Consider the following 17,500-nt stretch of genomic DNA (forward strand, 5'->3'; position numbering starts at 1 on the left):
GACACGTCTCGCATACCCGCACCAACCGTCGCGTGGATACGGTAAAAAAAAAAAAAAAAAAAAGTGCGACGACTCTTTAATGACGCAACTTCACCTGGCATCCCCCCCCCCCCCGCCCCTCCACCTCACGTGATGCCGGCGCCACCTTTTTATTCGTGTTCCCGCCGTCGGTTCCTTTGTGTTTCTTTCTCTTCTTTTTCTTCCTCTCTACCTTTCTCTCTCCTCACTTCGCCCTCACTCCATCTCCCTCTCTCCCTCCCTACCTCCGAGTCTTCAAACACTTCCCCGCCATGATTCCTCCCGCCCCCGCCCTAAAATAGCCCGAGGAAGTCACCCCGACGTTAAACATCTCTCACTCACACGTCCGCGAAAATCCTCCTCCTCATAACAAACTCAAAACCCAACGTCGCCCTCAGTGTCACCTCAAAATTAATAGACAATCCCATTTCCTCTCCCACCATCCGCCCACGCCCACCTCGATCCTCGCCGACAGTTACCAGACGCTGTAATTACCGAACCGCCTATAAGAAAACCCACAAAACCTTTATAAAGCCCCACAAGGTTCGCGACGAGGAGAGCTGGTTCCCCTCCCCCCTCTGTCCCTCTCCTGTGCCACTTCCTAGACGACAGTGCCACTAAGCACAAAAGCCTCATGTTCCAGGGTACTTTTCTTGTATCCCTTAAAGTGAAGTGACAGAGGCAGTCGCGCATTTCGTCTGACCCGTTTCGTCTTACGTAAAATTCGGCAGTTTATAGATTTGCCTTTTTTTTGTCTGATGGGTTTGGGAATCTTTGAGATCGATATCATGTAGGGATGAATAAATTTAAAGAGAAGAAAATGTGGCATTAAACTGATTATCAAATCTTGATGATAATGTTTTATGTCTTTCATTCAACATAGGTATGCAAACTTAAAAAAAAATAAAAAATAACAATAATAATAATGATAAGTACTAACTATATAATTTCCATGCCTACGATCCCTTTCGAAATCGCAAATGATGATCCATCAGCTATTTCGATGCGCTTAATCGTCGCAAGCCAAAGCCAGCAATTTCCGCGTCGCAAAAACAAGGAGACGAAGGAAACAACCTACTTCATTACTGTGGAAGAGAGACTCAGTTTTCGAGTAAAGGAAAAATTCCATAAGCAAATAATTAAACCTAAACCGAGACGCTTCTCCTTTGACGAGTCTATGGCTACGGCAGAACACTTTCAACGGGGGGAGGGGGTACGTCTTCAGTGTTTGTGTCCTTAGACTATTGAAATATGGGCTTCCCTTAATGAGACGGGCGTCTACAAAGTGACTTTACTGGAAGGTAAACAACAAAGTTAAGGCTTAATAATGAAGCATGTCTGAGACGGAGGGAGGCGTGGTTGGGCTTCTTGTCTAAGGCTTTATGCTTTTGTCTGAAGGATTTTTTGTCTATAGTTCCTGATTCATATCGCTTACATATATTCATAAACATGCTACATGTGTGCGATGAATGAATCATGCAGCTTATATGTTTCTGGGTCGATTTTTACGCTCAACAACACCTACATATTATACAGTGTGTATGCAGGTGTTCAAAACTTGTATTTGTATGTTAGCGAGTTATTAGGTTATTAATTGAAATACGGATACAATATCCGTAGACTTTACCTTCATTATCGACGGCATCTGACGGCTCTTATCTTGACTAGGCTTTGAATATATTCGGTTGCAATGTAAGTAATACTAATATAACTAATAATATTGGTGAAATAATGTCAATAATAATCCCTGAACTGTGATAAAAAATGCTAACACTACTATAAATAAAATGTGTAGGCAGCAGGAACGATATCAACATCAATAATAATAATAATACTGTAATAAAATAATAACATAAAAGACAGAAAGAATAAAAAAAATCTTTATCAACCGACACCACCACCACCTGGTAACGCAAACACCCATGGCTCGAAGATGTACCCTCGGCAGCAAAGGCATCCCAGGTACCCAGTGTAAACAGAGCGACGCCGGTTATTCGATCAGGCGCACTCAGGCAGCGGCAAAATTACATTTGTAAGCCGCCGGAGCACCTACAAATTGGCTGTCCACGGCGGCGGTGTGCATGGCAAGGTCTCGCTGGAGAGAGAGGGGAAGGCAACACTCGCTTCGCTTTCACATATATGTATTTTACTTGCAATTTCCTCTTTCTATGAGACTTGCCGCCATCGGATGCCACGCTTTCAATGTCAGGGAGTCATCGGCGACATGGTGACAGGTGCGGAAGTCGTCGAGGGTAACTGACGACCAGGACGACTTGAGAGCCTGTGGCCCGACGACCGCCCTCTCCATCACACGGTCCTGCAACTCCCATAGGGACATCCCTGACACACGACCCTGCCCTAGGCACGACCGGGTGCTCTATCCTGTTGCTCTATCGGATCCTACTGTTCTTTCACTCACTTTTTAGTCTCTTATCAACTGTTTTTTTCCTCGCCATCCATCTACTAAGAGTCAGAATAATGCTTCTGACATTTGCTACTGTCGAGTCGAGTCCATTTCCACTCTATACCATTAACCAATACTCGTAATGCGGAAATCGGAAGACATCTGTTCCTCTGACTAATACTACTTCGTGCCTACTGCGACAAATAAGAAAATAGTATCTTCCAAAAGATGACAGCTTCCCTCATACCAGAAAAATAAGTACAAAACAGCATTATCGTTCCCGCACCATGAATAGAGTACGCAACTGTGATCGTTAATGGTTTGACCTTTCATCCTACACACAAAAGGACACGCACATCAATACTGCAGGACCACTGGGCACGTGCAACGTCCCAGCGCAACAATGAACCTTCCCCTCTACGTTCCGTTAGTGCATAGGATCCTATCAGATCGGTAATAGGACCTGTCTCAATAGGTCTCCTTCGCCTTCAGAGTGAGTATTACAGACGTGCACACAGTGTTTGTAAATTACTCATGTAATGTCCAAGCATTCCAGCGACGAACTGTTAGTGAACGAATGCCTCTAAGAACGCAATTTATGTTCTGCTCTACTACTGTTCTTTGATCTCACGAATGTCCCCCAAGCAAACAATTTTGTTCAACTCATGTACCTTCTTTTATCTCAGAGTTCAACTGCAGCGTCGTGACCTTGGTGTCGACCGCCCCAATACAAAGGCGATGATAATCCATGTGTCATGCACTGTGTCACGGCAAGGGTTAAAAAAAGAGTAGACATATTTTTTCCCGTAATAGACGTCTTCTCCCTTTTCTCCAATACAAATCAATAATATTTCATAAATTAGGTCAGCTAATGCCCAATGTCTTCTGAAGAGATGCCAGGTTCAAGAGTAGCCTAAATCGATGCCAGAAGAGGAAGTTCTCTTTCGAGCTCACTCTTACACCTACCGAGTTACCCATGGCGCTGGAGGTGTAACAGCCTACAAGACGCTGATGTCATTTTAGCTCACAAACACATTTATATCTATCTGTGTGTGTGTGTGTGTGTGTGTGTGTGTGTGTGTGTGTGTGTGTGTATTTATATGTACGTATGTGTATATGTGTGAATATATATGTATATACGTGTATCACACTCTTTGTCTGTTTGTGAATGTGTCTGTGAATGTGTCTGTGTCTGTATGTCCGGATCTCTCTTTCAAACAAACAAACAAACAAATAAACACACACATACACATGCGCGAGCGGCCTTGTGCGCGAGCGGCCTTGTGCGCGCGCGCGCGCGTGTGTGTGTGTGTGTGTGTGTGTGTGTGTGTGTGTGTGTGTGTGTTTGTGTGTGAATGTGTGTGTGTGAATGTGTGTGTGAATGTGTGTGTGAATGTGTGTGTGTGTATGTGTGTGTGTGAATGTGTGTGTGTGTGTGTGTGTGTGTGTGTGTGTGTGTGTGTGTGTGTGTGTGTGTGTGTGTGTGTGTGTGTGTGTGTGTGTGTGTGTGTGTGTGTGTGAATGTGTGTGTGTGTGTGTGAGTGTGAATGTGAATGTGTGTGTGTGAGTGTGAATGTGTGTGTGTGAGTGTGAATGTGTGTGTGTGAGTGTGAATGTGTGTGTGAGTGTGAATGTGTGTGTGTGTGAATGTGTGTGTGTGTGTGTGTGTGTGTGTGTGTGTGTGTGTGTGTGTGTGTGTGTGTGTGTGTGTGTGTGTGTGTGTGTGTGTGTGTGTGTGTGTGTGTGTGTGTGTGTGTGTGTGTGTGTGTGTGTGTGTGTGTGTGTGTGTGTGTGTGTGTGTGTGTGTGTGTGTGTGTGTGTGTGTGAGTGTGTGAGTGTGTGAGTGTGTGAGTGTGTGAATGTCATACACTAGACATAAGATTCGGCATCAAAATCGAACAATTATGCGTTATTTAGCCTAAAACTACTGTTCCCCTGAAACTACGAAAAGACAAGCTGCACAGCCAGGCTGCATAGGGGGTATCAACGTAGAACAGGGTAAATAATCTACATAACAGTACAAAATGTCCGCCTGGCGTGCGTGCAATAAACAAACGCGAAGGAAGAAGTCAGAATACATAAAGAGAAAAGAGGAAAACACTAAACCTGTGACCTTGTCATGGCCGGTAGGACATAATAGCCGTTGGTTTAGCTTGAGATAGCGTGCAGTCAGCGCCTAACATGTGCCACGCCCACGACCAGGCACATGTACCCTCAACGCCCACGCCCACAGACATACGCAATATCTATTCACAAGTTACATGACGAAACAAGGACGTTTACACGTTTCTGCACTTCCGTAACTGAACATTTATTTTAGGTACTCGCTCTATCGATACTCTCACTCGAAACGAACTCCCGCGCCACCGTCTTCACCTCGCACTTGATCCCCACAAGGTCGCCAAGTGTGGGCTCCCCCCACCCCCCCATCCCCGCGTGACCCGGCCAAAGAGAAGGAACATCATGCAGTTAATGATTATCAACAGAAAAGTAGTTCATACGTATCAAAAAAAAGACATCAAGGTGGCACTCATTCTAATGACCTGGGGAGTGCCAGTGGAGCCTTTGCGTGGCACTCTCGTCTCTAACACGACCTTCCATGCCACGGGGCACTGTATTAAATCCACACTTTACCATAATAAAAAGGGACGCATAAAAGAACGCCACAGTAAATGATAGTGAACAAGATGGCCAGGAAGAGAGTGCCGAGCAAAAGCTAACGATGAAGCCAAGGGCGATAAGAGACAAACGAACACGACGGCGAATAAGACCGCGGGAAGACGCCATCATTGCTCCCCGTCCATCATTTGCTCCTGGGAGACTCACCCTAAAAACCGCGCGTCGTCTCACTCATCTCGTGAACAAAACTCACCTGAAGAAGAAGAAAAAAAATTTAAATTTTTCGAAAGAAAACAAATGACATACATTTTGTAAGTAGATCAATACATGCAATATTACAGGAATTCTCTCCCTGCATGATAATAGGCTTACACCATGCAACAGCCGCTATTCCACACAGCACTGTTCCTGCTGCCTCTAACTCTCGTCTCTACCTGTTTATCTGGCAAATTGCAAATTACGATAACAGATCCAGATACATCCGAGGCTCATAATAGCCTTTGTAATCAACGAAATCACCCAGTGTTCGTTCCGCACTTAACGCAACCAGTTCCTAATCCGCCATTCGATGAGCCTCTGATATTACATTAATCTCCCCCCCCCCCCCCCACACATCCGAATATCCGGCCAGACCGCGCGGCGCCATGCGAACTCGCCAAAACGCGCCTGAGCCAAAACGCATCTCCCGGATGTGCAAATCAGATTTTGCCTCAGACGTCGCCATACGTAGATGACCTCCAACTCGGCGAATGGAATATGTGTAAGAAAAAGGAATGGAGACGAAATGCATGCGAGAATGACTCTGTAAACATGTTGATATCTTGCCGTAAAAAAGGGGATGTTTACTGTGCACGGCGGCCGGAGACCAAGATGGAGAGCCGCGTTGCTATGGCAACTTATTAGCCTAGTCTCCCCCATCCAGCCATCTGATTCACGCCTCACTGACATTTTCCACAACCGTCGTAAGAACATATTCAGGTGCTGCTTTCGATTTTTTCCCTTGCTTTCTCTCTTAACCGGCACGGAAATGGAGCGGATCGAATCGCGCTGGAGGCTGCGATTGCATTGCGCTGGGGTGACTCCTCTTGTGCCACATTCGAGGTGATTAACGTTTTGGATTTGTCATAATCGTTTCATAAATTTGATTTCAACAGAACGTGTGTAAATCTACACTTTGTAATATGACGGATTTGTCTCCAACACAGCTGTCACTTTAGAACCAGAATTATATTAGAATTCTGGCCTGTTGGCATATTAACTAACTAATGAAAAGTTGAAAAAGTCCTAAGTGTATAAATGTCACAATTTATTTGTTATTTTCGTTGTTCAAAAAACAGATTGCGGATATGCGATTCCGTATTGCTGGAGGCCTCGTGAACGTTCCGAGGCCGCGGAGACACTTGCATCACGGTTAGGTCATTGACCCTGAGGAAATATATATTTCTTTGATTATCATTTCTCATTTCTCAAAACAAACCAGTTCAAACGTGCAGAGGCGTTTACTGAAATAACAATACAGATCATATATTAAATAAATAAGAACAATTTACACGCAGTGACTTAAAATTTACGTCGCACGAAAGAACTCAGAAGCTGGGTCATAGGCGGCATATCCGCTGCCCCATTCACACCCTCACGCCCGTGACTAAACGAGTCCGTGAGACGAGGTTGACCAGCAGAGTCCAAGGCGGAGATGACTGGGCAATTGTGCTTACGCAACCTCACCTGCCGAGGCCCTAAGAACATAGAGGCATCAACCCTTAGTCCCCGGCGATGCGTCATCGAGGAAGCAGGTTCCTTCGGGCGCCGTGCGAAGGAGGATCCACTCACCTGGGTTGGGGCGGCGAGGCGGAAGCGTTCGAGAAGAGGGAGAACCTGCGGATCTTGAGCGGCACCTTCATCCCGTCTGTGTCCTCCGTCCCTTGTCTCGCACTCTCCCCTCGGTCACCCCGGTCACCCTCGGCCGCTTTCCCGCTCGCTCTCGTGTCCTTCGCCCCGGTCAACAGCGGTCGCGGGGGAGGCGAGTTCAAAAGGTCAGCCGTGAGACGAGGAGGGGCGCGAGGGGGGGGTGGGCGTGCGCGTGGAAGGTGCTACAGGTGACAGTATCCAGGTGTCACTCGCGCTACACATGGTCCCCCGCGGGCTTCACCATCGGGATTAACGCCTACACTTCGTTCGATGTTTCAACACGTCACTTTTCCTCAGTATCCTCTGTCCCTCATCACAGAGCTTGCACACGCGTTAGGCCTACTCGTGGATCTTGCACTGACATTCCGCTACCGTTAATAACGAGATTAATGATGAAGAAATCTGTATAATCACAAAAAATACCCTTTATAATCTGTAACCGTTCCTCTACCTTACATACAGTCATCCATTAACTACAATGAATGTATCACCAACTGCCCTTGGTCTCCTCCCATCCCATTCCCCTCACCAACGTAAGGACGTCGCGAGCAGTGTCCGTCCGTCCGTGGCACCGAGCTGGCGACAACACAGCCCCCGCCTGCCTGCTCGCTCGCCGACTCACTGACATCGGTGCCACCGTCCCGAGGCACCGCCCATCACGCGACCAGCACCGCCCGCGCCCACACAGACGTCACCACGTCTCGTATAGGGACGTCACCCGCGCTCGTATCGCGCACTCCGCAGGGAGACGCAGAAGGAAGGGGAGAAACGGGAGGAAATGCAAGGAGAGGCGAGGAAAGTGAGGAGAAGCGAGAAGATAAGAAAATCATCGCAGATTTCTCAAGTTTATTGTCGCAACCTCACACGTGACACTTGATAACATGTGCCACCTCGACTGCCTGACAACAAGTCGATGGCGATGGTGTGGAGGAGGTACCATGAGCATTAATAAAAATGCTGTGGATGCTGTACGAGTGAAAGAGTAGATAAGAAGGACGGAGATGAGAAAGCAAGACGAAAACATTCGACAAGAGGGGAAAATAATATGACGACGAATAAAATCAAAATTAATATTAACGAGGACGGAGGAAGTTACGCCTCGTCTTCCTTCTCCCACGCACACGTCTGGATACAGGACGTAGGATCTTTCATCGACAACGCCTCTTCATTTCATCTGGCCCTACAACCTGAACTATTTTTATAATCTTATCTTCCTGCCTTCACCCTTGTCATTTCCCATCCGTTTTTTTTTTCTGTTCCTCCTACTCCTTCTTCATATTTTCTCAATATGCTCTTCCTTTTCTTCTACTTCTATCTATCTATCCTCTCTTCCCTCCACCTTCCCCCTCTCCAAATGTAGCATGTGTGACAAGTGACCACGACACCGTTCCTCACATAGGAGCGAGGCAAGATGGACAAAATGTCACATGAATTCCTCAACATCAACACCCATCCCTCTTCTCTCCCGCTTCCCCTTCCTCCCCCCTCCCCCTCCCCTTCACACGGCCGATCAATTGCTCCCTCCCGAAAGCACCTCTCGCCCACCACCTCTTGGGGAGGAAGCGGGGAGACAGGAAGGGGGAGGCGGGGGGAAGAGGAAGGGAGAAGAGGGGTAGGTGGAGGGAGGAGGAAGGGAGAAGACAGGAAAGGGGAGAGGGAAGAATGGAAGCGAGAGAGGAAGAGGGAGAGCGGAGGCAGGCGGAGGAGGGGAGGGAGATCCTCGCAACAGCTGATTTACCTGCTGCGCCAGAGTTCCTCCCTCGAATTTTCGTTCTACTATATATCCTTCTTAAACTGAAATACGTAGCACTGGAGATGAAAATCTCACCCAATCTCCTACACATGCGCTGTCCAATGACTATGACCTATGAACAGCCGCCTCCCCCCCCCCCCCCGGCCTTTCTCTACAAACCTCCCCCATTCCCACTTCCCATCCTATCTCTCAAATCTATAACTTAAATAACCTCCTTGGAAGCCTTACGTCTCAGAAACTCTTAGCTTTCGAAAACTGAGCACAAACATCTATGGTTTCACTTTACGGAAAATATATTGGACACAGTAAAAATACGCTGGTAAGCATACTAAAAAAGAAATGAGGATATAATGAGAAATATGCACTCAGAAACTTACTGGTATTACATATATGAATACGGACAAAAAAATAAGAATATGTATTGTATTTGAATATATGTATACACAAATATGCCATTACGTACCAAAGGATTCGATATTCAGTTAATATACACGAATAAATCTGTAATCAAGAATTCACCTTCCTAATATAAATTATAGAGAAAATAAAATATAAATCTTTCGTAAAATCCCGTGATCATGCTACTTCCATGGGATTACATGTACCAGTCAAGAAACAATTAACGCATCAAAACAAGGAAAATTTGATTCCACGACCATGACCTAGCGATTAAAGTATTAAGCAACTTTGTCTCCTGAATGATTACATTATAACCCACTAGAATGACGTCGTTCACATTAAGGAAAACGCTTCAAAATCTGCAGAAGTCATGTTTATCCAAATTCATCAACGTTCAAAGAAAATGGAATGTTTACACGGTTTTCCAAACGCCTGCAATGTTAGAATAGCTTCCTGATAAACTGACGTTGCGCTGTAAACATTAGGGTAATGGTCCATAAAACTACACAGGAATCTGTGCAAATCAAGCAAAAATCTGTGCTTTCAGAATGACAAGAAATTTTATGCAATGTTTTCCCCTCCACAAACTTCAGCAGCGATGCTTGTTTGTTAGTCCGTTTCCCTTAAAACACTAAAATTACGAATGCACCATTACCTTTGGTGGAGCATTGTGCAACCCAGCTCCAGCTATGATTCTCAGAATAAAAAGCTTTCCCTCCTTGACGTGATCGAGAAACGAATGAGAGTAATAAAGTGACATTGTTTGTAGATGACTGACGGAAGGAAGTGTGCGTGCGCCGTCGTCCGTGCTTCCGTGCCCTCCCACCGTGTCACAGTTTCGCGCGACCACTGCGCCCGCCGCCCGAAATCAGGAGGCGAATTGGAGCGAGGCAAGACTCTACTGCGACTAAGTACACCTACTTGCTTCCTGCCAATCTCCGTCGGCTTTCCTGCCCATCCCCTCACTTCTGAGACTTAATGAGGACCTCATTACTTTTATTTCACTTCCGTTTCACTCTTCATGTCTGTCTGTGTCTGTCTACGTCTGGTTATCTCTCATTTCAGTAAAGAGAGAGAGAGAGAGAGAGAGAGAGAGAGAGAGAGAGAGAGAGAGAGAGAGAGAGAGAGAGAGAGAGAGAGAGGAGAGAGAGAGGATGAGAGAGAGAGAGAGAGAGAGGGAATGAGAGAGAGAGAGAGAGGGGGGAATGAGAGAGAGAGAGAGAGGGGGAATGAGAGAGAGAGAGAGAGAGAGAGAGAGAGAGAGAGAGAGAGAGAGAGAGAGAGAGAGAGAGAGAGAGAGAGAGAGAGAGAGAGAGAGGAGAGAGAGAGAGAGAGAGGGAATGAGAGAGAGAGAGAGAGAGAGGGAATGAGAGAGAGAGAGAGAGAGAGAGAGAGAGAGAGAGAGAGAGAGAGAGAGAGAGAGAGAGAGAGAGAGAGAGAGAGAGAGAGAGAGAGAGAGAGAGAGAGAGAGAGAGAGAGAGAGAGAGGAGAGAGAGAGAGAGAGAGAGAGAGAGAGAGGGAGAGGGAGAGGGAGAGGGAGGAAGGGAGGAAGGGAGGAAGGAAGGAAGGGAGGGAGGGAGGGAGGGAGGGAGGGAGAGAGGGAGGGAGAGGGGGGAGAGGGGAGAGAGAGAGAGAGAGAGAGAGAGAGAGAGAGAGAGAGAGAGAGAGAGAGAGAGAGAGAGAGAGAGAGAGAGAGAGAGAGAGAGAGAAAACCGCGTTTCGCTCAGATTTTCCGAATGAGGCAATCTCCCTCCCTGCACGAGTCACGCCCCTCACTAATTACACGCGCCCCTGTCCGTGCTGCTCACGTACAATAGTCAATCCAGCCTTCATCGGCCGTGTCACCCTCACCTGACCCGCCCACGACGGATCCTCTCACTTCGACTCGCCCTTTGAGCACGCACGGACAAAATCAGCATGGACTACTTTGCTTGATGAACGCTCCTATAATCACTCCTTCGTATATGAGAGGTGTATGACAAAAACACCTTCGTAATCAGACCTCGAAACAAGCGCATTAACTTCCATCTGTTCGTACTCGACGCCATACGGACGCCATGCTTATACCTGCTGCACTTTAGGGACAAAAAGGTAATGCGATCCCCCCCCACCCCCACCCCCACCCGGACCATCAACCGTGCCTGCTGCCTCCGTCTACCAACACAGACTTACCATCCACTGTTTGCCCTGAAACTCCCCCACTTTTTCCCCCTCCTTTATCTCGGCCTGTTATTGCCTCACCTCGTCATTCCCTCCTGTTATGCCTAATCCTGTGCCTACGCCTACGTTTATGCCTATGCCTGTGCTTATGCCTAAGCCTATATATATATATATATATATATATATATATATATATATATATATATATATATATCTATGCCTACACAACCACAACCTTCTCCTCCACTTTCCTTCTCCCTTTCCCTCTTCTTTCTTCTCCTTCGTCTGTATTTACACACACTACAAATAGCTCTTACCATAGTCCATCAACATCAGCTATTCGAGAGATGTGCGTCAGTTTGTGTGCGTTCTCTTCTCCCTCGTGTTTATAAGCCCATAACGATCACCATGTAGTAAAAGTAACGCGAGCTATCTCCCCGCGTTACGTAACCCTGACCGCACTATATGTATGTGTTTTATTATTCCCTTCTCTGCACCCCCTCACCCCCGCCCCCGCGCCCTCTACATACAAACAGGTAGAAAGCTTAGCTTGCCCGGCCACATCCGGGGAAGTTATACTGAGGGTGGGGGGAAGGAAACGGAGAGAAGAAAAGAAGAGAAAAGAAAAGACTAGACGAAGAAAGAAAAGAGAAGTGAAGAGAAAGGAATGACGGAATAAAGAAAGAGAAGGAAAGGGGAGGAAGGGCAAGGGAGGGGAGGGGGGAAGAAGGTAGGGTAGGAGAAGGAAGGGAAGAGACGAGAAGGGAAGTGGGGGAGAAATAAAGCTTTTAACACGTCACCGCGGGGGGGAGTGGGGGGGAAAAGGGCATGCCTGAGGGGGGGGGGGAGGTCCTATGGAGGATCAGAACGACACGAGGAGACTCGATGGAAAATAACATTCAGCGGAGGATCTAATCAACATGTTTATAGTTCGCGGAAAGGTTGAAACGGAAAATCCTTTGAAGATGGGGAAAAATAAGCGTGGAAAACGCAAAAGACCGGCGGGAGAGGAGGGAGGAAAGGAGCTGGAGGCGCACAGGGAGACATCCGGCCGCGAAGCAAGATTGAACTCCCCCCCCCCCGGGAAAAGGGAGCTTACTTACCCCCGCCCCCCCATATTGAAAAAAAAAAAAATGAACGGACGAGACCTGGACGCGCAGCAGCCAAGTAGAAAATGAAGGCAGCGAAGGAAGACGCTCATTCCTGTGAATCAGTGTGTGTTGCCGAGATCGTGAGGTGGAGGATGTGGATAATAAAGGGAGAGAGTAGGTTCGGAGGGGCTGCGAAGGGGCTGCGAAGGGGCGGGGGTGAGGGACGGGGCTAAGAGGGGGTGAGAGTGAGGAGGAGGAGAGGGGAAAGAGGAAGAGAGGAAGGGAGAGAGGGAGAGCTGGAGAGAGGAAGGGAGAGAGGGAATGAAGGTGGGAGTGAGGGAGGGACACATTACAGGATGTCCGGCGCGGGTTGTTTGCACGAAGTGCTCGCGTACCCGTGACACCTTAACAACACACCATTACAGGGAAGACTATCATAAACAGTGAATCAAATTATTTTGTAGAATAATAGGCATCTACCAAAAAAGAACTGAATAAATAGATATCAATATCTCTAACGAGCTGGCGTTGCACAACAGTAAGACGAAACGAGAGAGCGACGACAGCATCACACGCCAACTACTCCCATCGAATAACTACTTTCGAGAGATCATTACCGCTGCCATCTGGACCGCCCGGCGCCGCCACTCATTACATTACAGTTTCCACACGACAGAGGCTGGCGCTGGCGCGCTCTCTCTCTCTCTCTCTCTCTCTCTCTCTCTCTCTCTCTCTCTCTCTCTCTCTCTCTCTCTCTCTCTCTCTCTCTCTCTCTCTCTCTCTCTCTCTCCATCCCGACCCCAACTCCAACTCCAACTCTCTCTCTGGCTCTCAGAGTAAAAACAAAAACAAAAACGAAATCATAACGAAGACGCCGTCCACCGAGCATGACGGAAGTCCACTCCGTCATGCACTCTCTCTAGCCTTCATAACTGTCACCCGATGGCGGGGCGCCGCAGTGGGAAGCCATCGCAGGCTACTAAAGTAACATAGCAGCACAACATCGTAAATCGAAAACCACCGCATCATCCTCGTCGCCCATTTCTTGGCCGGACGCGGGGCTCGTGCGCTGGGCGGGCGTGGGGGACGTCGCGCCGCGGAAGCACACTGCACTAACTTCGCCGCCCAAATGGGGAGGTGATTTCCGTTGAAGAAATGCCTTCTGGAACATTCTTGCGTCTCTCGGTGAATAAGAATATTTTGATGGAATATGATACTAATAACAATATATATATATATATTTATATATATATATTTATATATATATTTATATATATATATATATATCAATAACATTGGCAACAACCGTAGCAACAAAGCAGAAATTGGCAACAATAAGAAAACCGAGGCAAACACAACCGTTAACACTAATCTGAACACAAACAGGCCAGCCCAACAGTGACCCAAGCCGAAGGTGCCCCGCGTGCCCATCCTTCGAGGCAGGAACAAGATGACCCTCTCGAGACAACGTGGCCACCACAGGACGCGCCCGAGTGTCATGCGGATGCGACTGGTTGAGGGAGACGTTATCTGGCCTCGAGTGATGATGACGGGTTCGGGCCGCCCTCATGCTCCCTCTTCCGCCCACAGCCCGCGCCCATCCCCTCTCCTCTCCCCTCCCCACTTCCCCGGGATCCTGATACCCACATGCCCACAAACGAAGCTTTGTTTGTCACAGCCTTGACCCACAGCATTTTCACACGCTCTGCCACGTCACGCTCGCAAATGCTCGCCTCTCGCTTTATCGCATCGCAACTGTCACAGCCAAACGAGTATCGGTAACATTTATCTAATCATTTACACACACACATACATGCACGTATTCAATTTGACTTCTGAATCTGAATGCAAAATCCAACAACATACGGACTTCCAAATCAAATTTTAAATGTACAGCCAAATAACCGCATCTAGGCATTGAAATGGCCACCCCTGAGAGTGCATCACCACAGCCGAACACCTAATTAACGCAAACTAACAACAAAATCAACACAGCCAACTTTAAAACTAACCCCGGCAAACATCGAAACACCCAATTCAACGCAACTACTCCCACACACGTCACACGCCAAAGGACACGGTCATTTGCATACGTAATTATGCAAATAATACGTACACAACAAGGAAACTGAAAACGAAAATAAAAATGGCCAGAGAGGAGGCCGTTGTCATGCAAGTGAGCACATGCCTCGATTTGCAAGGATTCGCTTCGCCTTAAAGAGAGAGCCATAGAAGGCGCTGGCGAAGGCCTAGTAGTGAAGATGACAGGTGACCCCCAGACCTCGCTGGGATTATGATAGGCCTCTGCTGCGACCTCGCCGCGGCCAGCGTGAGCTGCCCCGGCGGATGCAGCCAGGGCAAGAGGTGATGTACAGCCAGCCTGATGAGTTTCTTCCGGTTATAGTGGAAGATTCTCGGTATTATGGCGATGACAGTGTGGTGTTGGTGATGAGGAACTGATGGTTTAAAGAGAACCAGGGAGAGTGACGAGGGACTGTGAATCAGCGTTGCCAGGTGCAGGTCCGCCCTGGCGTACGGTGATGGTGGTGACAGACGGCTGGAAATGGAGCCACGGGTCGTGGTAATGGTGGCAGAAAGCAGCCCATCGCGTGAAGGACCGCCGTTAAATTTCCTAAGTGGAGCATTCCGCTTCATTCAATAAGAGATATTCATTTCAAAATTATTTCAACAACGGGGAACTCTGACTTCCATTAACAGATCACTTCGCATTCATATTCCCTTTGTAAAGTACCGCACCCGAACCGCCTCTTCGCGCTCTTGGCCTTCCAGAAAATAGCAATCAAACTACCCAGATCCTCCAAAGAGGAAAAATCAAAGGGAAATATCCTATTTATGTCATCGCTTGACATCACGGTTCCTCCATGTCAACAAAAACCAAAGCCGTCCCTAAGGTCGTCACATATTCTTCTGTAAATAAATCCTACACATCAATCTATCGATCCTGAACTGCCCCCAACAGCCAGCGCTCACACAGGCTATATCGACACACTTAGGAAACCTTACTAAACCTTGACATCTATTTTCTAAACCAGACAAGACGTCCATATCTCATAGGCTTATATATAAGAAATACACGTGTATGGGAGCTCAGTGTCAAGGCGACCAGCAGAGTATAAGACTGTGATCAGGAAAAGAGGGAGATAGTGGTGGGGCTACGGCAGTGCCGAAGGAAGTATGGTGAGGATAGTCCTGGAGCCGAGATAATTACGTAAATAAACTAAATACGTAAATAAACTAAATAAGCGGAAAAAATACGGAGGTTTTTGCAATGAGAAAGCAGTGACGACAAGGCGTTTCACTGCCTCGTTTCCGGCGTGATCTGTACAGAGAAGGGTAACAGATCCTCTCCAAGTGATCGCCTTATGTCACGAGGAGGGGACAGGAGCGAAGTGGGAGGGGGGAGGGGGAAGAGACTCTTCTACTTGATCTCCGTGTTTACTACAAGGGTCTCCTCTACTTCAGCCCCGAGACACTGGGAGTGTAGTGTGGCAGCGGCAACGAGGAGGGGAAGGGCGGGTTTTACGTTGGGTTGGGTTCGAGTTGTGGGTGTGGGTGTATGGTGGGCGGCCTCAGGCTGGAAGAGGAAAAGGACGCGGCCGCCGTTGGGCGGTGTGTACGTGACACAAGCATGTTTACATGAGAACTACATCCTGGTAGGGGGTTCACAAGGGCATTGTAAACAAGTGGAGGAGCCCCACTGCTGCGTGATACAAGATAGCGTACAAAGAACGCCCGACACATTTCCCGGAATAATGTGGAGAAGCGTGAATGAGGAACGTCTACATTGCACTCATTATATTTTGTTATCTAAATAAGCATATAAACATATCCATAGAAACGAACACAGACGAACAAATACAGATTCACCTGCATATCACGTCAAAGGATCGTGTCCACATATCATGCGAGACTCAACTGCTGCTGAGGAATTCCATACAGCTACCCATTACCCATTACGCCCCCGTGTCAATCTCAGTAGCGACAGCGGTATGAGTGGCATATGAATGGACCAACTCAAAAGAGTAACAGAGCACACAACAAGGCCTTAACAAAAAAAGTTAATTGTTACCAATACACCATACTCTAAATCGCCCTAGATCCACGCTGCTTCGACTGACCCATCAAAAATGCTCTAATATGACTCCAACAACATGACTCTGCTCCGAACGGACAGCAGTACCCCAGTGCGGATGAACAACAACAATACTCCAGTTCGAGCCCACAACCACATTTCGTATCAGCCTTGACGCCTGCATTTGAACGGACACGTCCATCACTTCGTCCCAAGTGAACGTAACCCTCGGCCTGGCCTTCTCCAAGGCGATAAGGTCTCTCCAAGTAAACATTATGATGGAAGACACAAGCGTAGCGGGCCGTCTTGGCGGGGATCCAACACCCAGGGGGCCTATGTATGTGCGTGCGTGCGTATTCGTGCGTGTGTGCGTATTCTGCAACGCTCCTGCTGACCACTGGAGAGCTGGGTCACCGCACCTGGGTCACCATACGGGCATCTCTTTGGGTATCTATGGTAACTTTCGCAGAGAAAATGGAAGAAAGTGAAGAAAACAGGGCAACTGCAGGGAAAAAAAACTAGAAAAATGCAGGCAGAAAAAAAAAAAATACATATAAATATCATAATAAACAAATACACATTATCCAAAGTCGGTAAGGAGGTGTGTATGCAGTCGACGTTGTAAACAGGTCGCATGGAGGTGGGTGGGTGGGTGGGTGTGTTAGATGGGCGGCAAGTGACTGCGTTGGTCTGGATGTTTACAGGCTTTAAATAGTCAGGAATACACTTTGATGGGTGCAAGATGTGGAACTTGTTGAGTTTGGAATATCAAGCAGGCTATGTGTCATGCGTAATGACGACTGTGCTTATAGATATGATCATCCCTTCACAAACACGTTCTCCCATATGCGAAAAAATATGGAAACAAAACAAAACAAAAAACAATGCATAAATTTCTTGCTCTTGGGTATATATTCTTCATCACATGATTTCACTTTAACACGAAGTCATCACGCCCTTCCTGTTACTCAGAAATCCAAGACACACACACACACACACACTATTCCCAAATCCACACAAAGGCTTCGCTAATCATCAGGTAACGTTTCAGGCTG

At 47.5% G+C, this 17,500-nt stretch overlaps 1 protein-coding gene across 5 annotated transcripts in view; it reads right to left on the reverse strand.

Annotated features, from left to right (window-relative positions):
• LOC125029401 (IQ motif and SEC7 domain-containing protein 1-like) overlaps positions 1 to 17,500 on the reverse strand; it is a 427,743-nt gene that overhangs the window by 101,961 nt on the left and 308,282 nt on the right. Inside the window, exon 1 of one of the 5 annotated variants that reach the window (XM_047619241.1) lies at positions 6,872 to 7,525. The exons of the other annotated variants lie outside the window; for them this stretch is intronic. Within the exon in view, the coding sequence (XP_047475197.1) occupies positions 6,872 to 6,942 (71 nt within the window). The 5' untranslated portion in view covers positions 6,943 to 7,525. Of the gene's footprint in view, positions 1 to 6,871; positions 7,526 to 17,500 lie in introns of those variants that run through there. 5 annotated transcript variants of the gene reach the window in all.

The sequence above is a fragment of the Penaeus chinensis genome, chromosome 10 (genome assembly GCF_019202785.1).
Source record: "Penaeus chinensis breed Huanghai No. 1 chromosome 10, ASM1920278v2, whole genome shotgun sequence".
Classification (NCBI taxonomy): domain Eukaryota; kingdom Metazoa; phylum Arthropoda; class Malacostraca; order Decapoda; family Penaeidae; genus Penaeus; species Penaeus chinensis.